This window comes from Carya illinoinensis, chromosome 7, assembly GCF_018687715.1.
Source record: "Carya illinoinensis cultivar Pawnee chromosome 7, C.illinoinensisPawnee_v1, whole genome shotgun sequence".
In the NCBI taxonomy this organism is placed as follows: Eukaryota; Viridiplantae; Streptophyta; class Magnoliopsida; order Fagales; family Juglandaceae; genus Carya; species Carya illinoinensis.
This window is the reverse complement of record NC_056758.1, coordinates 43,412,886-43,436,797: the sequence shown is the minus strand read 5'-3', so window position 1 is coordinate 43,436,797 and position 23,912 is coordinate 43,412,886. Positions and strand designations below refer to the sequence as shown.

The window sequence follows — 23,912 nt, the reverse complement described above, 5'->3', positions numbered from 1 at the left end:
GATGAAAATTTAAAACGTGGGTTCAGAAAGCGAGTACAGCCCGGGTCGGGTCGGGTCGGGTGAAAACTTTTATTATTCATGAACGTTAATGTTTGGTTCTTGATTAGGAGAGGACACACGTGCCATGTCGTCTTCATCAATCTGTCTTTCTTCTTAACGCACATCTACAGACGCACAAACACAGACACAGACAAACCTCAGATCCTTGGATTCCTTAATTCCTCTCTAACAAGTTAACAACCACCATACCTTACTCTTCTTGTGACTAATATATAACGTAAGAATATGCCCAATCTCTCCTCTCTGCTCTCTCTTTGTAATTCAACTTTCTCTCTCTCTCTAACTGCCTTGATTGAAAGCCAAGTCTCGCCGACACAGACTAGTGTGACTGCGAAGACAACGACAACAAGAATACCCAGAAAGTGTTCCTTCCAGACTCGGCAAAATCCATACACTGGTTCCTGAATATACACTCTCTTCAATACCATCATGACCATTCGCAAATTATGTTTTGTGGGGTTCCTGTGATCTGCGTATTTCAGCTGAAATGCGGTTGCTTTCCTGCAACGAGTGTTGTATTGGAGCGTTTCTAGGTGTTCCCGGTTGGGTATTCTTTTGAATCTTGAAACACCATGGCGTTGTTCCGTAAGTTCTTTTATCGGAAGCCACCCGACGGGCTTTTGGAGATATCTGAAAGGGTTTATGGTATGTTTCTTTCGGTTAGTTTATATGAAGTTTGGTCATTTGAGGGCCGAAGATTAATGCTTCGAGAAAAGATAGAAATAATGGGACTGGTGATTAACGTGTTTCTGTTAAATTCTTATTATTTAGTTTCAATCCTGTGAATTTGCATCATTGGTGTTAATAGTAGTACCATGGACATTACAGTATATGTTCGCTGGATATAAAATAATGGGTTCTTTATCGTCTTACACACAATTTTCAGTAGGATCGAGAGTTCTCAATGTGCTCAATGTTTTATTAGCATTTTGTCTATGTTTGGAGGTCTATATACCACACGTTATGTATTGGAAGAACTGAAAATGTAGGTGATATAGAAGTAACCTGACAATGAACTATGTAGTACTGAGGCTGTATCGACTAAATGTGTCACATCTATGTGGTACTTCGAAAAGACTAGTCAATATTACCATTTGAATTTATTGGAATCATTATAAATCGCAATGGCTTCTCCCTTCTGTACAATGTAGGATCCCATTCACCACGCCCCCATACTGAATCCGTGATGTTACATTATCCTCTTTAAATCTTGACGTTGTAGTTAGGCCATTATGTTGTAGGTGGTACAGCTGAAATGCACATTTGACATTTCTAACTGAGATTGTTTTTGTAAAGCTCAAGTTACAAAATATTGGTTTGTACAGCAAAAAGATTGGTCAATGTCACAATTGGAACACTTTGAATCATTACAAATCGCAAGGACTCTTTTCCTCCCATATAGTATATGATCTTATTCATCATCCTTTCATAATAAATTCTGGGTGTTCTAGAGGCATAGTTTGTTCCGGTGGAAATGGGTCTGTCAATGAGCAAGTCTGTCACGAATTTAGTATATCTCTGTCGGCTAATATTTCCCGAGAAAATTTTTGGGAGGTGAAATAAATAGATAAATAAATAAATTGTTTCCGTCTACTGACCTTCTTTGAGGGTGATGACAAATGTCAAAAGGTGGTAAGTACAAATATTTACCCACGCTATAGTAATTGCTTGTTGAGGCAAGTGATGCTTGCAGAAAAGATATAGAAAAATATTATATGAACTCATTCAATTGAAACTGGTGGAACCTAGCTCAATGCATGTCAGATTGTCAGTGTTCGTAACCAAAGCTTTGACTGGCCGGTGAATTATATCCGGAAATACTTTTTTGATAAGTAATTATATTCAGTTCAGAAATATAAATAATTTGTTTTCACAACTTGACTCATAAAGTTTTTGAGTGAAACCCAATCAAGAAGTAATGCCAATCTTGAATCATTCTTATGTTTCAAGTTTTCCCTTAATTCATTATAGGAGAGTCCTTGGTGGCGGTTTGTGACCTCTGACAGATTTTGGACATGTTATATTTTCCCAAGGATCGCATTGCAATGAATGCCACATAACTACGCGCACATATATTTAGATATGTATTTATTTATGTGTTCACACATGTATGCATATGTTACTATATATGGATACATATATATAAGTATAGATATATGTGTTTGTGTTTAAGATTTTCATTTAGTCAAATTTTTCTATTCTATAAATCTTGGTTTTCAGAAGATATAAAAAGGGAAATGAAATGGGTGCATACCCTTTACTTGTTGCCTTATTATGTAGGTTTTGGAGGAAACACATGTATTAGACCTGGATGTAAAAATTATGCTGATAATTTTCATTCTGTAAAAATAATTCATAGAACAATTTACTTAAATGGCTTTGATCATGATGTTTGAATGCGCAGTCTTTGACTGCTGTTTCACCATGGATACTTGGGAAGAAGATGGATATAAAGTCTACATAGGAGGATTGGTACGTCAACTCCGTGGACACTTACCTGATGCTTCATTCATGGTCTTCAACTTTCGAGAAGGAGATAAGCAGAGCCAGATTGCTAACATATTGTCTGAGTATGATATGACAGTGATGGATTATCCACGCCACTATGAAGGCTGCCCATTGCTCACAATCGAGATGATCCACCACTTTTTAAGATCAAGTGAAAGTTGGCTGTCACTTGGGCAACAAAATGTACTCTTGATGCACTGTGAACGAGGTGGATGGCCAGTATTGGCTTTCATGTTGGGTGCCCTCTTGGTTTACAGGAAGCAGTACACTGGAGAACAAAAAACTCTGGACATGATATACAACCAAGCTCCTCAGGAACTTTTGCAATTGATGTCACCGCTGAATTCAATGCCTTCACAACTGAGGTACCTTCTGTATGTCTCCAGAAGAAATGTCACCTCAGAATGGCCTCCACTGGCTAGGGCTCTTACACTGGACTGCATCATTATTAGATTCCTTCCTAAAATGGATGGAGCTGGTGGTTGCTGTCCAATATTTAGGATATATGGACAGGATCCTTTTATGGCTGCTGATCACACAACCAAAGTTCTGTTCTCAACTCCGAGGAGCAAAATTGTTAGGCATCACAAGCAGGTCCATCTAAGTCTTTAATTTATTTCTTATCGACTTGGATTGGTTGTGCTTCCAATGGTTTATTTCATAATTGCCACTAATGGAGAGAATATCCGCCCTTTAAAATTAGCAAGTTGTTCAATCCACGATGTGATTCCTCATTATGTTTGTGTCATTTTATTTTCTTAGCTTATTTTATTTTCTGAAGGGTGGTGTGGAAGAACATTAACATATGCGGGACCCTCTCTTGATAGAATACATGCAAGTGTCGTAAGGTCCTCATATAATTGTCTGTGCATGGAAATCATTCTGATCATGGGTCAGCTGATTAGTTGAATCAACCAGCGAATAAAATGAAAATTTGCCCCTGATGGTTCACCATGCGATATTGTTATATTATCAGTTTTTTATTTTTCTGGTTGCTGTTGTTGTTTTGAGTATTATAATTATTACTATGGTTTTTTTAAGATTATTTCATAGTAAATTTATCTTTTCAGAGTTTATAGATAGGTCTGTTCTGGTTAAGTGATGGAGATTAGTACATATGAAATTATGTGCGTATGGAGGGAAGTAAATGATTGGAGTTTTGAAGATAATGGAAGGACTTTACCTCTGGATGGCAGCTCACCTATGTCTTCCAAGCCGTAGTTTCTGGGAATTTTTTTTATATATTTTCCTCATTTTCGAAGTATAGTCCTTGGGTGCCTTGATAATGCTTATGTTTCCTTTTATTGATCATTAGTAAAGTTTATCTTCTCAAAAAAAGATTAGAACGTAAGCACTCCATTTTCACTCAACAGTCTGGCAACTGCCTTTATTGGTCGAAATAAGACTAGTTGCCCTTGTTCTCTTTGTCCAATCATTCCATTTCATAAAGACCCAAAGCTAGGAAAGGTTTAGTCAAAGCAAGTGCCTTAGTAATTCCCTTTTTGCTTTTTTGGTATTTTATTACTTAATAAAAAAGTCTTTGATGCTCTCAAGTTTAAAATGACAGAACAATTAAGTCCGTGCCTTCTTACCATTTTCAATGGTGAAGATCGCTGCCACTTGTTATCCCCCATTCAGAAAGTATAGATAGTTGTTTCTTATTATTTTCTATGTAGATGCAATTCCAACGAAAGGAAGTTTAAAATTGCATATTTTTTTCCAATTACGTATATATTATTCTGGTGACTTTTTGTTCTTGCTACTTATAACGCAGGCAGATTGTGAACTCGTTAAATTTGACATTAATTGCCACGTCCAAGGTGATGTTGTTCTTGAGTGCATCAGTTTGGATGAAGATCTGGAATGTGAAGAGATGATGTTTCGAGTCATGTTCAATACAGCATTTATACAATCAAATATCCTGATTATAAACCGTGATGAAATAGACATCTTATGGAATTGTAAGGATCAATTTCACAAGGATTTTAGAGCAGAGGTATAGATATATCTCTCCCAGTTTTTAAATTTTTTTATTATTTTTTTACTTTATTTTAATTTTTTTATGTTTAGTACAACAACTTTGTGTTCAGTGGAAAATTATTCCATCTTCTAAATCTCTTATTTGATCTGACCACTTATGAAGGTTTTTCTTTCGGAGATGGATGCTGCTACCTCTCTTATTTCAATTGATTTACCTGGTATCAAAGAGAAAGGACGCCTTCCTGTGGAAGCATTTGCAAATGTTAAAGAGATCTATGGCAATGTAGATGGCCTAGATTCAAAGGCAGATGCGGCATTGAATGTGCTCCAGCAAATCAAAACATCTACTTTCCTTCAGGAAAGATTGGAGACAATTTCTTTGCCTACTGCAGAAGGTAGCCTATTGCTGGATTCAACTCCAGAAAATTTAATATCAGAATCGAAGGCCTCAGAACAAAACAACAGGAATCTGACATTGATGGCTCAGGCAAAAAAGTCTATACCCTCTTCAGATCCATGGCTCGATTCTAATTCAGTTAGGAAGAAGATTGAAGCTCCAGAGTTACAGTTCACTTTCCAATGGCCTGCAAAATCTAAGATCATCTCCCAAAGAGGACCTCCAACTTCCCTATCAGCTCCAGCTCCAGCTTCATATTCTAATTCTTTGCAAGGCTCACCTGTGCCTATATCAAGATACCATAGTGCACCCTCGGCCCTTGGAATTACAGCTTTGTTGCATGATCATGCTGCATCTAATAGTGAAGAAGTCAAGCATGCGGTGACAGTAGCTTTAACTTCTACTGCTTCTTCAACTCCTATTTCAAATTTAACGAAACCTGTACAGCTGACTAATGTACCTATTCCTTCAAAGCTAACACCTCCACTCCCTTCTTTCTCAATAGAATCTTCAATTGATGTTCCTATAAATATCGGCAATACTTCTGCAGCTATTCCATCTCTGTTGGTGCCTCTACCGATTTCAAGTGCCAAAGATTCTTCGCCTACTCAACATCCTGGGACCACGATTCAGTCATCTTTACCTCCACCCAATCCTCCACCCTCTCCTTTTGCTGGGGCATCTCCAGCCTATGCTCTTAAAAGTCCTTTTTCAATACCCCCTCCCCCTCGCCCTCCTTTTTCTGGGTTTTCTCCATCTCCATCTGTCAATAACTCATTTTCAACTCCCCCTCCCCCACCCCCACCCCCTTCTTTGTCTGTAACATCCCCATCTTCCACAATAAAAAACTCATTTTCAAATCTGCCATCCTCTCCACCTCAACTTTCGGGAACACCTCCATCATCTCTCAAGACCTCATTTTCAGGTTCCCATCCTCCACGCCCTGCAATTCCTTCTTCACATGCTTGTGATGTTCATTCTGCAGTGTGCGTGAAGAAGAACACATCAGTTACATCTGCCCCCCCACTGCCTCCACCTCTTCCATGCTCCAGTCCTGCCTCTGGTCCTACTAAACTATCTTCGGCACCACCACCACCTCCCCCTCCTCCTAATTCTGCCCTGAATGATTCTTCCTCCAAGAATTCTGCTCATGTTCCGCCTGTACCACCCCCTCCAGCTCCCTTTTCCAATGGGTTAACAAAAGCTGGTCGTGCCTCTCCAAAGTTGAACTCTGGAGCTACTGGAGTGCCTCCAATTTCTGGACCACCTTCTGGTTCTACATTCAGTTCAAAGGGATGGGGCGTATCACGTGCAAATCCCAGAAATCAAGCCTCTGCTAAAAAGAACAATCTCAAACCATATCATTGGCTAAAATTGACACGAGCCATGCAAGGAAGTTTATGGGCTGAGGCACAGAAAGCTGATGAAACTTCCAAGTAGGCATCTTCTCCGTCAACCATTTTTCCCTCACTGTTTAAAAAGTCTTTTCAGTCCTATGATTCTCATGGACATTTTATTGTTCATATTCTTTCTTATCTGTGCCAGGGCTCCAGATTTTGACATATCAGAGCTTCAGAGTCTTTTCTCTGCAGTTGTTCCAAATTCCAAACATGGAAGCACTGGTGGAAAATCAAATCGTCGTGCTTCCAGATCAAAGCTTGAAAAGGCTCAGCTGGTTAGTGTTGAATTCTCTTAGGATGGAGCTTACTGTAATTCCTTTCCATTTCATTGGCTCAAAACAACTTTTTTACACTTGAGCTGGCATGACATAAAAATACTGTGAAACGACCAGGCTTTACCTGGTTCTGGCTGGTAATTTTCCTCAAGGGGCTGTGCTGGGGTTGGGCTATACGGGCTTGAAAAAAGGATAGAAAGAAAGAAAGAAAAACCACAGAATTGCCTTTTTCAACTCTTATAGTTGGATAGTTTTAAGTGACCATCCAATAAATAATTAAGAAAAATTTAAGTGATCTAAGCAATTGAATTGGTTAGTTGTTAAAAATTTAGTTTGAAGCTTAGTGAAGCTCCCCAGTGATTATATTTGGTCTTCTAATTTATGTATAGTTGTATCCAATTTATTTTGGGTGGGGCAGACGAGAACTTCATTTTTTTTAATGTGTTTTAATGTCAAATGCAGTATTTTCCCCCAGCTACCAAGAAGCTCTCTCTTTCTCCCCACTGTAATCTTTCTGTTTTTGATGAGATAATGGTTTTCATGCCATAACTTCTCATTAAACAAAACTAAGTAGTAGTGCCAATTCGCTGGCCAACCATTATAAAATCATATGAGACCATAACAGAATACAGAGATTTGGGTTGAAGATTGAAGTGATTATCATTTATCATCATTACTCTAACCCATTTAGTTAGAATTTGCTTAATTAGTAACTAGTGGGTCTTAACCTTTAATTACATTTTTACGTTTTACATTGCATCATCTCTCTTCCTTATATTCGTACATGTCAAGACTAGGGTTTGCAAAAAATGAGAGGAAATGCAGAGATGCTCTAACAATGAAATTGACTAGTATACCCTTGTGCGTAATACTTTATGATGTGGTTGCTCGTAAACATTTACCACAAGAATTTATTTCCTTCGCACTCCCCCTCAAGTTTGAGTGTATAAACCCAACCTGGAACAGATAAACTCCATCCGATTCCCGTGTACTTGGCTTCACCTTTTTTTAATAAAATTCGTATTTACCAATAAAAAAAACTCCAATTGATGATGACCTAAAGACTTTGTAAGCATATCTGCAAGTCGGTCTTCACATGTTATAAATGATTTAGATATATCTTTAGTCAGAATCTTTATTGAATGAAATGACAGCCAATTTCAATATGTTTGGTTCTTCCAAAAGACATTGATGGAACCTCTAATTTCACAACAGAGAATTTACTGGTTCTTGCAGATTGAGCTAAGGCGAGCATATAATTGTGAAATCATGCTCACAAAAGTTAAAGTCCCATTGCGAGAATTAGTGGTATGCTACAGCTTAGAGAATTTATTTTTACATAAATGCTTCTTCAATAGTGGTGTTGAACTCGAGATTTTGTATGGCTATATGCGTGTTACAGTTTTGAAAAGCCAAATATCTAAGTTTCCAGCTTGTTCATTTTTATTAATGCATGTCTTTTTCCCCGAGTTGTGGTCCTGCATGTGCTGCTCAATTTTTAATCCGGTGCCCACCTCAAATACATAGCTTCTTTGTTCTAAACTTTATATAATATTTGTTTTATGTTTTTTAGTATCTCTTAACTTTCTGGAGACACAATCACGAGCAAAGATAAACAACTGAACACTTTACCACTCCTAGATGTTGGGGGGTTGAAAGTGATATCCAAGTCAATAAACAGCTCTTCATTTAGGCCTCTTACCTTATTGCTTCCCTGACCTTTTTTAGAGTTCAGTCCTTGCCTTGGATGAATCAGCGCTAGATGTTGATCAGGTTGAGAACCTCATAAAATTCTGTCCAACGAAAGAAGAGATAGAATTACTAAAGGTATCGGGCCTTTTCTTTCAGTTTAAATTTTCTAGTCCTCCATGTCTGCATAATGTACCCACTGAATATTTTATCTCAATTTCCTGAGTACAGTGTGCGGATATTTTCTTATGTTGCTTTTGTGTTATGATTACGCTTTAATATTCAGGGTTATGTTGGAGATAAGGAAAACTTGGGAAAATGTGAACAGGTATGGGGATTTCTCTATCTTTTTTTTTTTTTTTTTTCATAGTTTCTGACATATAAGTTATTCTTTACATAGCATGGCTGATGCCTCCATTGCAATTGAATGGGCAAGATGTTGGTCTTGAATTGTACATCAATCATTCTTTTCGTTAATTGATATCATATGAGGAAAAGGTATATGGATGATCTTCCAAGAGCTGTCAATTGCATATTTATGAGCTTACCATTCAACTCGAAGTCCTATTTCTGTATTGATATATATTTTTTCGTATTATTGAATTATCATGAACTTCATAAATATCTCAGTATTGTCTTTTTCCACCACGGTCTGAATAACTGACTTGCTTGTTTCCTGATAGTTCTTCTTGGAATTGATGAAAGTGCCACGGGTAGAGTCAAAGCTGAGAGTTTTCTCCTTTAAGATACAATTTCATGCTCAGGTCAGATGATCATCTATTTATCATTTTTCTACATGCTTTATGTTGCTGTTGGGTGTCCTTTTTCTTTACTTTATTCCTTGCTGTGTATTTCTCACAGGTTTCTGACCTTAGAAATAGTTTGAATGTTGTCAATTCTGCATCTGAAGAGGCGAGCTACTTTTTCACATTCCATTCTCTTGTATCTTTAAAATCTTCTTGTGAAAAAGTTCATACCTGATGTCATTTCACTATTGTGCTTATCAGATCAGAAATTCAGTCAAGTTGAAAAGAATCATGCAAACCATTCTTTCGCTGGGTAATGCTTTGAACCATGGAACTGCAAGAGGTGAGCTGAAATTCCTAGGTAGCGTCTTGTACTTGGGCATCATCTTAAGGTATATTAATTTTGGAAGTACAATGATACCATATACAAGAACTTGTATATGAAAAGAGCCATAGCAGGGGTGATAAAGTCACTTGAGTTTGAAATGGTACATGATATAGGTTTGTCATTTGAGAAGACAGAAAATGTACAACCTCAAGTCAAAAAAAAAAGAAAAAAGAAAAAAACAACCCATCTTCCCCTGAAAGATAGCTATCACGTGACCATATCCTGGGTCTAACGGAAATGCAAAAAGCAAACCCTTGGAAAATAGTGTATCCTCAAGTTGTTGGCCTTTTGAGGGGGTGACCTATATATTCATATTGAAACGTGGCTGAGATCTACCCAACGATTCCCCTTAACTGCTTTATTTTTCTATCAGTAGATATTACTTGAATTTGGTGCCAATATCTCCATCCTTCGGTTGTTCAGACCTGCAATCATATGGGTCATTTCAAGTGATGCTGCTTTGTGCTTGAACCATGAACTCATGGCTAGGGGATCAAATCTGGAATGGCTTATATATTTAGTTGTGGGTTTTCTTACTAAACATTTGCCTGCGTGTGTATATTTGTGTTTGTTAACATTTATTTATCTATCGTGTAGTACTTTTTCCCTAAAAGTACCAGCTGTCAACATTTACCTTTAACTATGCTTCTTTCAATGCATTTATGACATTATTGCTGCAGGTTCTGCAATTGGATTTCGATTGGATAGCCTCCTTAAACTCACCGATACACGAGCCCAGAATAACAAGATGACTCTCATGCATTATCTTTGTAAGGTAGAATATTTTTCATTTATTTCTGTTTATGCCCATCTTTTCTGCAAGCTCTTCCATTGAATAAATTTCATGTGCAATTGTCGCTTTTGAGTTTATTTTTTTATTTTTTTTATACAATTAAATGAGCATCCACTTTAAGTTCCCACAGACAAAGGTGTCTCTTGGGTAAGGTTAAGACCAAAATGTTTGATCTTTTCTTCATCACTTGGCATGTCTTCACAATCATTTGCCATGCTGTTAAAGCTGGCTCAGCTGAATGGAGAGAACAGCATTTGGATGGAGAGGATAAGACGATAACAATTATTTAGAATGTATGATTATTTGAGTCTTCTTACAAGGAGCTAGTCCTTTATCATTAAAAATTTACTCGCATGATGAGTTAAAGCTTTTGTCCATGGTTGAATTAATTCAATGGTGGAGAGGTAAGACCTACTCTGAAGTTGATTTTACTACATTTTACTACTTGGACCCTTTTGCACCACCAGCTCATATGTAAGGTCACTTTATGTTACAAGGTGTCTAGGGCTCTTTAATTACTTGATTGATAGCTACTTATAAAAAAAAAAAAAAAGAAAAAGAAAAAAAGAAAAAAAGAATCACTTGATTGATAGCTGGGTACATCTTTGGCTATTTTCTTCTCTCAACACCCCCCCCCCCCCCCCGGGTGCCCGGCCCCCCGGGTTAATCTCTATAACAAAATTGGCACTTCTGCACACTTTGTTGGGAGCTGTTCTGACACAGAGATGATTATAAATAAAGGAGAGACGAAATTTAACGTGGTTCGGCAAATGCCTACGTCCACAGATGCTGTAATTTCACTATGAAAATAATTTTTTACAGAAATCTCTCTCTGCTCACCCACTTTGTTTCTCTCTTCTTTCTCTCCCACACTCTGTCTGCACACACACGCAGCACACACTTTGTTTTCTCTCTGCTGCACTCTGTCCGCACACACACTCACCTCATCATAGCACTTCTATTTATAATATTGATTGGGAGTAGTCGATGAGAAGGTGCAGTTGAGAGAAGGTGCAGCTGCACCTTTTGAATTCGGTGCATTCGGTGTCTTTCGGTGCATTAAACAAGCACATGCCACCCACCACTTTTGTCTCCATCCGCAACAATCTCCCACTTGGAGACAAATAAGTCTACATATCTTTATAGCAACCATCACAGCAGCTTCAAGTCATGCCTTTAAGTACGAAGTCCAACTGAAGCTATACACAGCTTCAGTTTGTCAACAGTAATTACTTTTGTGAACATGTCTGCTGGGTTCTCTGTTCCTTGAATCTTCTCAAGTATCAGCTGTCCACTATTGAGAAGAGATCGGATAAAATGGTATCGCAACTGTATTTATTTTGTTCTGGAATGAAAGGCTGGATTCTTTGCAAGAAAAATAGCAGTCTGACTATTACTGGGCAGAATACCTTTTTCATTCTTCTTTCCCAATTCTTCCAAGAATGACTGCAACCAAACCATTTCCTTCCCTGCTTCAGTTATAGCAACGTATTCAGCTTCTGTAGTTGAGAGAGCAACAATCTTTTGTAACTTAAAAGCCCACGATACAGCTGTACCATCCAGCGTATACATAAATCCAGTAGTACTTTTTCTGCTGTCAACGTCACTTGCTAAATCAGCATCTACATATCCCTGTAGTTTTAAACCTGCTTTTGTAAATCATAGTGACGTATCTGAAGAGCCTTGTAGATATCTTAAAATCCACTTGACTGCTTCCCAATGCTGCTTTCCTGGATTACTCATGTACCTACTCACAGCTCCCACTGCTTGTGCAATATCTAGCCTTGTACAGACCATGGTGTACATAAAACTACCAATAGCAGATGCATAGGGTATTCTGTTCATGCATTCTTGCTCTTCCTCCGTCTTTGGCGACTGATTCTTAGTTAGTCGAAAATGACTAGCTAAGGGTGTGCTCACTGGTTTCGCCTTGTCCATGTTAAACCTTCTGAGCACCTTCTTTACATACTCCTCCTGGGAGAGCTTGAGAGTATCATTAGACCTGTCTCTAATAATTCTCATACCAAGGATTTGTTTTGCAGCACCCAAATCCTTCATCTCAAATCGCTTTGACAACTGCTTCTTCAGTTCATTGATCTCCTCGATGCTTGACCCTGCAACGAGCATATCATCCACATACAACAGTAGGATAATATAATTGTCAAAGTTCTTCATATAGCAACAATGGTCAGCCTGCAGTCTTGTAAATCCATTACTGCACATGAAGTTGTCAAACTTCCGGTACCATTGTCGTGGAGCTTGTTTTAGGCCATACAAGCTCTTCTTCAGTTTGCAAACTAGATTCTCTTTTCCCTTCACTGAGAATCCTTGTGGCTGGTGCATATAGATGTCTTCCTCCAAATCACCATGAAGGAATGCAGTCTTCACATCTAACTGCTCAAGATGTAGATTCTCTACAGTCACAATTGCCAACACTAGCCTGATCGTGCTCAATTTTACAACTGGGGAGAAAATGTCTGTGTAGTCGACACCTTCCTTTTGTTGAAACCCCTTCACGACCATTCTGCCTTTGTAGCGCTTGCTACCATTGTGTTCTTCCTTAATTCTGTACACCCATTTATTGTGTAAAGCCTTCTTGCCTTTTAGAAGCTTAGTTAGCTCCCATGTCTGATTTGACATCAGTGACTCCATCTCATTTTGCATGGCTTTCTCCCACTTGATTGAATCTTCAATTTGTAGAGCTTCATCATAACTTTCCGGTTCACCACTATCTGTTAGCAAGATGTAGTGTAGAGATGGTGAGAACCGCTGTGGTGGCCTGATTGTCCTTGAAGATCTTCGAATAACATTGAGTGGTGTACGTTGTTCGATCTGTGTATCATTATTTTCTTGATCCTCGTTCTGATCAGTGTTGACTCGAGTAACATCAAAATCAACAACCTCAGGTTTCTTTGGCTGTTCCTCAGGTTCAGCTTGTGACTTAGTTTTGTACAGAATCTGCTCATTAAATATCACATTTCTACTTCTGATGATTTTGCGATTTTTATCATCCCAAAATCGATAGCCAAATTCTTCATCACCATAACCGATGAAAATTTGTTTTCTAGATTTGGCTTCTAACTTGTTACGATCAGTAGAATCTATGTGAACATATGATAAACAGCCAAAAACTTTCAAATGGGAAAGATTTATCTTCTTTCCGCTCCAGACTTCTTCTAGTAGATCGAACTTTAAGGGAACTGAAGGTCCCCGGTTAATCAAATAGGCTGCAGTGTTAACTGCATCAGCCCAAAAACATTCAGGCAATCCTGAATTCAGCCTCATGCTTCTGGCACATTCGTTGAGAGTTCTGTTCATGCATTCAACTACGCCATTCTGCTGCGGTGTCCCGGGAATAGTCTTCTGAAATCTAATCCCATTTGCAGTACAGAATTCTTTGAACCCTCCGTCGATGTACTCTCCTCCATTGTCTGACCTCAGACGTTTTAACTTCAATCCTGTTTCATTTTCAACCATGACTCTCCACTTCTTGAAAGTATCAAATGTGTCAGATTTATTTTTCAAAAAATAAACCCATACTTTCCTGCTTGAGTCATCAATAAGGGAAACATAGTACCGCGATCCTCCAAGAGAAGCGACTGGGGATGGCCCCCACAAATCTATGTGCACCAACTCCAACTTTGTAGATTTTGGAGTTCTACCATTTTTCAGGAAACTAACTTTTTTCTGTTTCCCAAAAATGCAACCTTCACACATATCGAAATCAGTTGATTCCAACTTTGGCAACTTCCCCTTGGATAATAGTACTTTCATTCATTTCTCACTTATGTGACCAAGCCTTTGATGCCATAGGTTGGTATTTGCGTCAGCAATTGCAACAGTATCTCTAATGCTTGAAGTCATGTATAGAGTACCTGTTTTTGTGCCTCGAGCTACTACCATAGCTCTTCTTGTTATCTTCCACGTGCCACCGGTAAATAGTATCGAATGCCCATCAGCATCAAGTTGTCCTACAGAAATCAGGTTCCTCATGAGCTTGGGAACATGTCGCACCTTCTGCAGCAACCATGCACTTCCATTGGGCAGATTGATTGGTACATCTCCCATGCCTTCGATTTCCAACGCTTCACCATCTGCTAAGTACACCTTCCCGAAATCACCAGTGACATAATTCTGCAAGATTTCTCAGTGTGTTGTAGTGTGGAACGAGGCTCCTGAATTTAACACCCAAGATTCAATTTGGTTGTCGACTGAAAGAAGTAAGGCATCTTGGAGATCTTCTGTTGTGGCATTAACAGAGTCATGCTCATTCTTCTTCTTTGCTTCCTTGCAATTATTTTTGAAGTGACCAATCTTGCCACAATTTCAGCACTGTACTTGTTTTCCGGACCTAGATTTACTTCTGCCTCTTCGGGACTTCGATCTGCCCCTATTTGAACTTCTACTAGCTCCTCTACCTCTCGTCTCGAGGTTTAAGGCAGAACTGGAAGTTGATGCTTCTCCTGTATCTCTTCTGCGAACTTCCTCGCTAAGAATATGGTCTCGGATATCTTGATACTTCATCTTTGTTTTGCCATAAGAATTGCTAACAGCTGTTCTTATGGCCTTCCAGCTTTTTGGCAATTGAGCTAGAGCAATTAGTGCACGTACTTCATCACCAAATTCAATCCCCACTGAAACTAATTGATTGATGATAGTGTTGAACTCATTCAGATTCTGAATAACTGGAGTTCCTTCTGCCATTCTCAAGTAGAATAGCTTGTACATCAAATACACTTTGTTATTGGCTGATGGCTGCTCGTACATGTCTGATAGAGCTTTCATCAAATCCGCCGTGGTCTTCTCCTTTCCCACATTGTGTGCAACTGATCTTGACAGTGTTAGTCGAACGACTCCCAACACTTGTCTATCAAGGAAACTCCAATCTTCATTGCTCATGTCATTTGGCTTTCTTCCTAGGAGTGGAAGATGTAGTTTCTTCCCATAGAGATAATCCTCTATTTGTATTCTCCAGTAGACAAAGTCTGTACCGTCAAATTTCTCGATACCAACACCTTTAGCTTCTTCTCCAGACATAACTTTACAAATGAGTTCAAATTCAAACAAACAAAGATCACTGTTGCGTCCGAAACACTCGAATTAGCTGGAAACGAGTCCGGAATGATCCAAATAGTTTGTCAGCACTATTTGATCATCGCGATGGAACTCCAACTGGCGCGATCTAGCCCAAAATGATCTGCAACACGTGGATGGTTCAGATCTAATGTACTGATGCCGAATCTCAAAATTTCGACCGTACGGATGAGTCCGGAATGATCCAAATAGTTGGAAAGCACTATTTGATCGTTGAAATCGGACTTTGAATGGCTTAGATCTAGCCGAAAACAGATCTGAAAAAATGAACGGCTTTGATCTGTCTGGCGCGTGGGATACACGTGTGGCACAGTGCGAGTGGGTGGCGCGTAGGCCCGTGTATTACACGCGCTACAGCACTGTGTGCGCGTGGGAGAGAGTGAGGCGCATGTGACTCATGCGCCGAATCTCTGTAGGGCGCGTGGGGGCGTGACCTTCACGCGTCTTCAACCTCTGGAGCGCGTGAGGGTGCGTGGGCGCGTGTGGATCATGCGTCTTCAACCTCTGGAGCACGTGGGGGCGCGTGGGTTGCAGTAGATGCAGGCGCCGATCTTCTAGGGGTGCTTGTAGGCTCTTCCGACCTCCGTTTTCGATTCCGTTTGTGGCAACGGATTCGTCTCGACTCGAGGAACACCGCGGAGTTGTCAAAAATTGATTTTGAACAACTTGAATTTTCGGACTGCTCGAACCAGTGGTCTGATACCAGTTGTTGGGAGCTGTTCTAACACAAAGATGATTATAAATAAAGGAGAGACGAAATTTAACGTGGTTCGGCAATTGCCTACGTCCACAGATGTTGTAATTTCACTAGGAAAATAATTTTTTATAGAAATCTCTCTTTGCTCACCCACTCTGTTTCTCTCTTCTTTCTCTTCCACACTCTGTCTGCACACACACGCAGCACACACTTTGTTTTCTCTCTGCTGCACTCTGTCCGCACACACACTCATCTCATCACAACACTTCTATTTATAATATTGATTGGGAGTAGTCGATGAGAAGGTGCAGTTGAGAGAAGGTGCAGCCGCACCTTTTGAAATCGGTGCATTCGGTGCATTAAACAAGCACATGCCACCCACCACTTTTGTCTCCATCCGCAACACACTTCACTTGGGGTAAAATCATATATACTTATTAATAATCTATTTCTGCTTGAAAATCTGTAGGTACTCGCTGAAAAGTTGCCAGAACTTCTAGATTTTTCAAAAGACCTTGTGAATTTGGAGGCTTCAACAAAGGTATTATTTTCCTTTTGTTTATATTTTTTTTGGTATCGATTTTGTGGAAACAATTAATTTCCCGTATCCTATGTCTTTGTAGCTGATATCTAAAGCTTCATTACCATGCACAGATACAGTTGAAATATTTGGCCGAGGAAATGCAGGCCATTAGTAAGGGACTGGAGAAGGTTATACAGGAATTGACTGCCTCGGAAAATGACGGGCATGTATCTAATAACTTTTGCAAGGTATTCTATGCATCAGCTGCATACGTGATTCATATATTTTTATTGAAGCTTCTTTCTGCATTATTTTCCTTCAGCTAATGGATGCATTGATTTGAAGCATGAAATATACTTTTGAGGAACTGGGTATATTAGCTGGACCCCTTGTGATAGACCAATAGCATCCCTTACCTTTCTAAAGCCTGTCTAAGATGATTTTTATTTTTTATTTTTGTAATTTGTGGCAACAATTCTTCTCCATAGACTTTTCATTTTTTTTCCCTAGACCGCCTTTCTATTTTCCTATGGAGAGACTGCTTCATAGATGACAAGTACCGGAGTTAATCAAACCCCATTTCCTTTTCAGAAAGATAATCTCCCATTTCATTTCATTCCATCTTGTGGCAAGTGAATTTAGTTGAAAGTCATTATCAACAATTTCTTTATGAGATTGGTAATGAAAGAAGGCCCAGGAAGAGCATAAGTAGAGTATATATTGCCTCCAACAAGCCCAAGGTTCCCTCTAAAGTTTCCCCTTTTGAAAGGTAGTGCGACTGCGTGTATTTGGTAGAGACTCCTGAACAAAGCTGTTCCACATTCAGAGTGAAAAAAGTAAATAAACATTTTTGCCAGGCCTGGGTAGTTAAAAACATTGTGTCCAAAAGGAGGGGAAGTGGTTAGGACATAAATTTAATATTTTCCTGCCACTGATCTTGAAAGTGAGGAATCAGAAGATGTTCCCTTGTATTAGTTGAGTTCCTTGACTCAAAATCAGTCACCCATGTTTACTATAACTGAAAGCCGAATGGTCATAAAATATCATATTACATTACATACATGGTAATAAGATTAAACATGAGGTCATGAAAGTCTTGTCATGATATATACATCTTAGAAAAAAAGAACTTACTCCCAGTGCATCTTGAACTCACTATTTAACCTTTGCCCTATTCTTACTGAAACAAGAGGTTCGTCCGGGCTAGCACTCATTTACTTCTTTATAATAGAAATTTCGATAATATCTTTAAGTAATCGGTCAAACAAATGAGGCCTTATGTTTCAGCTGTGAACTTGACTGAATTTTTTTTTACTTCTCATCTAACTATAGTTTTGAAGGGTTCTGACTTCAAGACTTATCCAAGCCCTGATTGCTGGCTGCTGAGTCTCCCCATCTCTCCCAAATCTCCTCGTCTCTGGCCGCCTGTATGAGGCAGAAACTTATTTTACAGACAATCTGGAGGCTGAGCCCCAGCCCAGCAGTAATCTTACAGCTTAGGCCAACTAACACAAATAAAATACCTTTCTCATTGGTTGTCTTTAGGTTCTGAAATCCAGGGAAGGGGAGTTATTTATTTCAACCTTTTAAAGGAACCAACTTCTTATTCCATTCATAGCATTTTGATGATCTATCAAGCGATGAATCGCTTCATGCTGACCTATCGCCAGTAAACTTTCCTGTCTCATATGAGAGTGGGAAATTGGAGTATTTTCTGCTTTACGGGATGAAGGATCATGAACATAATAAGTTCCAGGTGACCATGTCTGTTAAGGGTTGGTATGAGGCCCCCTAATGTAACTGCAACATTCTGCTTGATCTAATGCCATTAGTAGAGGGCATGGCTTTTTTCCTGTTTAAACACTCACCGTTTGTTGAAACCTGCTTTTGAATTTAAATTACTGTATTTACCTTGATTTTTATGATTACAATTAATGCACTCATTAATATTAAATCTTTCACTGGGAAATATTCAGATTATAAAGGAGTTCCTTAGTTATGCTGAAGCTGAGGTGAGGTCTTTGGGTTCACTTTATTCTAGTGTGGTACGTATCAAGCTCATTTTGATTGGAATTGGGTTAATGTGGTGCTTGCAAGATGGTACAGAAGCAGTTCTATACATTTCTGAATTTAGAAGCTTTCAGGGTAGAAATGCAGATGCACTGGCTCTTTATTTTGGGGAAGATCCAGCACGTTTTCCATTTGAGCAAGGTATTTTTGGTCTTAACACCTTTTACTGGCTTTATTTCTGTTCAAAGGTTCGATTTCCAGCTGGTGCACAGTTGCCGAGAGTTATTCCAAAAAAAAAAAAAAAAAAAAACTGGCCAAACTGCAGTAGGAAAAAGAAGTGTAAGAAAATCTGAAAAAAGAAGAAGCACTTAATGCATTAATGAGAATTATTTATACTTATTAATTCTCCTGAATACCTTTCAACCCTTTTGTTTCTCTGATAATCAGTAGCAGTCAATCACTAACAGTTTCAGCGATGTTCCTAAACATGCTCATTCCTGGTCCTATTGATTTGAGGAATAATTAATTGCATATTATGGTTAATTTATATTAGCTTTTAGAATTTCTCAAAATCAGTACCCATCAGTAGTTATTAGCTTGATGTATTTTACATTTCTTGAATCCTATTCATGCCAAGCTGTAGTAATCTATGAATCTGCATCGTGGTGGATATGATCTATTGCTTTTACATTTCTGAATCCTATTTAGCATATTGGCCTTTTCCTTTCTAAGGAATGTCATTTACTATCTTTTCTTTTATTTGTCATGTCTTAGTCGTATCTACCCTGCTCAACTTTGTGAGGATGTTTGTACGAGCACATGAGGAAAACTGCAAGTATATGGAGCTTGAAAAGAAGAGAGCAGAGAAGGAGAAAGAAAGTGAGAAGCTGATGTTATTTACAAACAAAAAGGAGCGCGTACATATTATGCGCATTACTATCAGGAATGGCAACGTTAATTGATCAAAGCATCATGCCAACACTGCATTCACCTGAGCAACACAACATAAACTAGTTGCTGCTGGACGAAAACCTTTAGGGGACTGAGCATACAAACTTCAACCAGCAGCACTGATATTGATGACATAGAGAACGTATAAACCTATGCAATAACAAGTCAGCAATTAATGGAATGCGTGGTGTCAGCTGGGAGAGATTTATTTTAAAGCAGTAAGCCTTATACGTCGCCTCCTTTCCTGTTTTGGAACATGTTTTAGCATAAGAATCTTGAAATTTATGTCTGTTTTATCATTCTAAGCGGTTTTTTGTTTTTGGAGCAGTGATGCCGGAGCTGACGAGTCCCGTTCCATGAGCCACTTGTGATATGCTCTTACCAACTCCGCTCCTGGTTCATCAATATTGTTTCTGTGTATTCTTTGGAATGTTAGGGATGTAAATGTTTATATATATATATGTATGTATGTATATATGTATTGTCATGAAGATGACTAGAAAAGGCAATATTCATCCTCTTAAAAAGCAAGCGGTATGGAAGTTTTGCAGTGCGAGCAATTTAATCAAATCCACTATTTTGAATAGCAAGTATGTACTATGTTCAATATCATTTGGATGCGTGTAGCTAGAGAAAGCGATTTGCTTTGATAAAAAAGAAAAAGTATTGCTTTTAAAACGTGTTTTTGGCAGAAAGAAGAAACATGTGGTGTTTAGAATAACTTTCCGTCTTAACCATTTCAACACTCGTGGAAAACGCAAAGGAGAGGATAAGTGAAGAGAAAATTCCTGCTTAATCAAACGTTGGAGATTAAGGTACTAATATTGACACTCTTTTAAAGGTTTTATTTAATGCATGGGTATGATCTTCACATCGATTGAAGTTTATAAATTTCGTCAGCCTTAAGTAGTTTTTATAAACACAAAACCTATTATCTGTTTTCATTTTTGAGCTTGTGATTAATTATAATTAATGTGACCTTTTTAAGACAAGACAATCATGGTTTCCTCGAGTTAGATCGCGTCATTTGTCAAACTGATGGATGAAGATCGATGTACATGACATACCTATATATTTGTAGTATATATACGAATATTGCCTCTGCATTCTAAAGGGATTGGCGCTATGAATCAATAACAGAGGCACTTCATGTATCAGTTGAACAGAATAAACTTTATAGCAAACAGAAATGCCCTTTTCCCTTTGTCCCCTATTTTATCTTTACTAGATGAAACTTTATTCTCAACAATCAACACCCAAAAGAACACCATTACTCTTAATTAAGCTCAGATTCCAGGCTATTTTCATCTCTTTACAGTTACAGATATCAGGCATGATGTTGATCGATCACATCTAAATCTTTGGTAATTTAGGCTGGTGGCTAATACATGGAGCGTGCAACTGCTGCAGCCAAAGATGCGGTGAAGTTGGGATCTCTAGTCAAAGAGGCCACGCATTCTTCAATGTTATAGTAGTAGTTGTTATGATGGTCTTTTTCCACATAATTTCTTTGATTTTCTTTGTTTGGTCCAGAGAGACTGAGATCAAGGGCGATAGCTGGTCGAAATGGGCTATCATGATTAGTAATATGTGGAGGAGAAATAATATTATGCATTGAATTTGAGCTCGGCGTGGCCACTCCAATACGATCAGATGAAAATAAAGAGTACTCCCCGATATCAGAATTAGCATTAGAATCATGGTTGTGCTCCCCATCGTAGATTGCGACAAGTACATTCTTATCTTCCACGCATCTTTGTACCTGATGAAGGGCAGGGATCATGAATCATGATCGTATCAGGAGGATCCAAGCAACATATTATAACTAGCATTAAATTACACAACAACTTCTTATTATTAATGTTTCGGTATTGACTACAACATGTTACCAATTACAGGGGAAGTTTCCGAAGCTTTTACAGATGCGTGTGCGCACAAAACACTGTACGTATCAAGCACTCTTTGTACGCAGTGTATGTTCCGAAATTTCTTCGGATTATTTCTCCTGGCCGTCAATGCTTTGCGAATATATATATATAGTTTATGATTACTAGTGATGTCGATGTTGCAATGCCCTATATATAGCTCTATCTAGCTAATTATTTCTTTTTTTAGCTAAACAAGTCGACTTTATACATGATGATGAGGCCAAAGGCTGATCTTTAAAGCTTAAAATAATTTCTTTAGAGATAATACCTTCTTTTTGACTTGGCATCCAGGAGCCATGGAACACCTGAAATAAGCTCTGGGTGATGGGTTGTCTTTAGTAACCTTCTGCCCATATTTCCTCCATTGATAGCCATCTTTCACTATCTGAATTAATTCAAGATCGAGGAATATCAGATACATATTATAACAATTAGTTTGACAAATTACATATATAATTAATTATAAACATTATATATAGAACTATATAATATACTTACTAGGCTATTGTCCTGAGAATCAGCTCTCACTAAGATTCGTGATGTCCTATTAATAGGTGCCGGAAACTCTGTCCGTGCTTTCTTGTAATTTGTTTCATTGTTTGAGCCGCTTTGAGTTAAATTGATGTTCATGAATTGTTCTGCCTTTCTTTCTTGAAGACGGGCTTGAAGAATGTTGCATTTTCTGTTCATAACGCCAAGCATGAATCTTAGAGTTTCATTCTCTTTTCTCAAACTCTGTAAGTTTGCTTGGAGATCAGTTTCCACGGCCTGGAGGAACATCTTTTCCATTAGCTCTTTTTTTTTTTTTTCTTTTTCTTTCTCAGAAGAATAACAAGTAAAACGAAGAACGTCCATGACAAAATTTGCTTTCTAGAATTTGGGAAAATGCCCAAAAGTGAAGAAAGAAATGAGTAAAACTTAGAACGAACGTCTCGGCTGTGTAGCTGTTCTTAGTAAAATGACGAGTATGGATCGATATATGTATGATTAATTTGGAGTTGAAGGCCGAGCACTTAACACGGAAACAAAAGCATGCAAGCTTGGCCATTTTTATGATCACATGGACACAACAAATCAAGAAGCAAGAAGGAAAATTACCTTTTCATTAGAAGAGGTGATGTGCGCTTCCATGTTCGATCAAATCGCAACTGATGAAATTGATCAAAATGATTGAGAACTAATTAAGACTGTAGGGGGAAAAAAAGAATGCGAGTTAGAGAAATCCTTGATCTACAGTACGTGAATAATAATCTCACCGATGATCAATGGTTAATTGTACTTCAAGGCATGCAGTACTTACCAGTTTGGTTCAAGGAAAGTACACGAAGATCAATATCGATCGATTGAAGAGAGACCAATTATTTATTGGCTGCTCTCTCTAGAAGTTAGTAAGCAAGCTTGGTCTCTGTTCTTCGCAAGGAAGAGGCCGTTGAAATCAAATCCATTTGATGGAGGAAAGAAAAAGGTAATTACGAACCTTTGAGCAGCGAAATTACGTGAGACATATGATCTACACGTACCTACGTAACATGATGCTTACATCATCATCAATGAGGTAAGCCGGCCACGTTATTTCCCATTGACTTGATCATTTATGGAAGGCTGAAATAAAGACTATTAAATTATCTTTCTTATTTAATTATTATAATTTTTTAAATTTTTACATAAAATTTAATAAATAATTTAATTTTTTTAAAATTTAAAAAAACATTAATATTTAAAAAAATATATTATAATAATATTTTATTTAATTTTTAATAAAATATTTTATCTTATTTTATCTAAACTGTATAATCAAACGAGGTGATGGTTGCTAAATCAAATACTTTCCCTTAACTCTTAGTAAAATTTAACGTGAAAAGGCAGGACAAAATAGCTAGTTTTTGGACTATAATCAATTATCTCACGGTACTACTTTTGTTTTGTGAACGATAAAGTAACCCGTGTAGTGCATGGGTTTTTTGGAACTAACCATTTCATTCCAAAAAAATACTATTTTCATCGAAAACATTTTGGAGACAAATTTTTTTTTTTTTTTAATTTCTAATTCATCTAAAAAAGTCTGTCTCAAAAAATTTTTAAAGATGAAATTTTTTCCTAAAATCCTTTTAGGGATAAAATGTGGCTGACCCATTTGAACTCATTTGAACGAAATTTATTTTGGGGATAAAACAGTTTTGTCCCAAAATCATGTTTGAACAATTGAATATCTATTCAGACATCACGGAAATTTAATTCGAACGATACAAATTTATTTGATTATGTTTGATTGAAGAAAGTTTTCGAACGCTTTACGTTTGTTTGAGCAACTCGGTTAATGTTCGAATATAAATAATCCAATCCAATGTGCTTGAGAAACATTTGGATTAAAAAATCTGTTCGAACATTTAGTTTGACAATATTTGTTTGAACGGTTCATTTTCATTCAAATGATGACGAATTTGTTTAAATATAATAGTATGTGTTCGAATGA

General features: G+C 37.9%; 2 protein-coding genes across 11 annotated transcripts; one reads left to right on the top strand and one right to left on the bottom strand.

Annotated features, from left to right (window-relative positions):
- The first annotated feature begins 120 nt into the window (after window positions 1–120).
- On the top strand, window positions 121–20,104 carry LOC122315850 (formin-like protein 18). Of its 10 annotated transcripts, none has more exons than XM_043132095.1 (18): window positions 121–705; window positions 2,465–3,162; window positions 4,343–4,564; window positions 4,712–6,381; window positions 6,491–6,620; window positions 7,857–7,928; window positions 8,349–8,447; window positions 8,596–8,637; window positions 8,993–9,073; window positions 9,171–9,221; window positions 9,317–9,398; window positions 10,124–10,218; window positions 16,497–16,568; window positions 16,682–16,798; window positions 18,527–18,595; window positions 18,695–18,761; window positions 19,335–19,729; window positions 19,840–20,104. In XM_043132095.1, the coding sequence occupies exons 1-17, from the start codon at window positions 633–635 to the stop codon at window positions 19,520–19,522; spliced, it is 3,828 nt and encodes a 1,275-aa protein (XP_042988029.1). In that variant the 5' UTR covers window positions 121–632; the 3' UTR covers window positions 19,523–19,729; window positions 19,840–20,104. The 10 variants fall into 10 exon arrangements, with proteins under 10 accessions (XP_042988029.1, XP_042988028.1, XP_042988025.1 ...); XM_043132094.1 differs by having other exon boundaries at window positions 9,317–9,416; window positions 16,688–16,798; XM_043132091.1 differs by having other exon boundaries at window positions 9,317–9,416.
- Window positions 20,105–20,639: 535 nt separating this feature from the next.
- LOC122315851 (probable WRKY transcription factor 40) lies at window positions 20,640–22,900 on the bottom strand. Its single transcript, XM_043132102.1, has 5 exons — window positions 22,740–22,900; window positions 22,538–22,626; window positions 21,938–22,207; window positions 21,708–21,824; window positions 20,640–21,273 (listed from the first exon to the last, which is right to left on the bottom strand). The coding sequence occupies exons 2-5, from the start codon at window positions 22,568–22,570 to the stop codon at window positions 20,893–20,895; spliced, it is 801 nt and encodes a 266-aa protein (XP_042988036.1). The 5' UTR covers window positions 22,571–22,626; window positions 22,740–22,900; the 3' UTR covers window positions 20,640–20,892.
- Between the last annotated feature and the right edge of the window lie 1,012 nt (window positions 22,901–23,912).

Bases quoted from the DNA above. Each gene is read 5' to 3' on its own strand.
- LOC122315850 (XM_043132091.1), top strand. From the start codon at position 633: ATGGCGTTGTTCCGTAAGTTCTTTTATCGGAAGCCACCCGACGGGCTT. The intron at 6,621-7,856 runs GTTAGTGTTGAA...TGGTTCTTGCAG, and splicing joins AGCTTGAAAAGGCTCAGCTG to ATTGAGCTAAGGCGAGCATA. The intron at 10,219-16,496 runs GTAGAATATTTT...GAAAATCTGTAG, and splicing joins TCATGCATTATCTTTGTAAG to GTACTCGCTGAAAAGTTGCC.
- LOC122315851 (XM_043132102.1), bottom strand. From the start codon at position 22,570: ATGGAAGCGCACATCACCTCTTCTAATGAAAAG. The intron at 21,825-21,937 runs GTAAGTATATTA...GAATTAATTCAG, and splicing joins ATTCTCAGGACAATAGCCTA to ATAGTGAAAGATGGCTATCA. The intron at 21,274-21,707 runs GTATTATCTCTA...GCCCTTCATCAG, and splicing joins GATGCCAAGTCAAAAAGAAG to GTACAAAGATGCGTGGAAGA.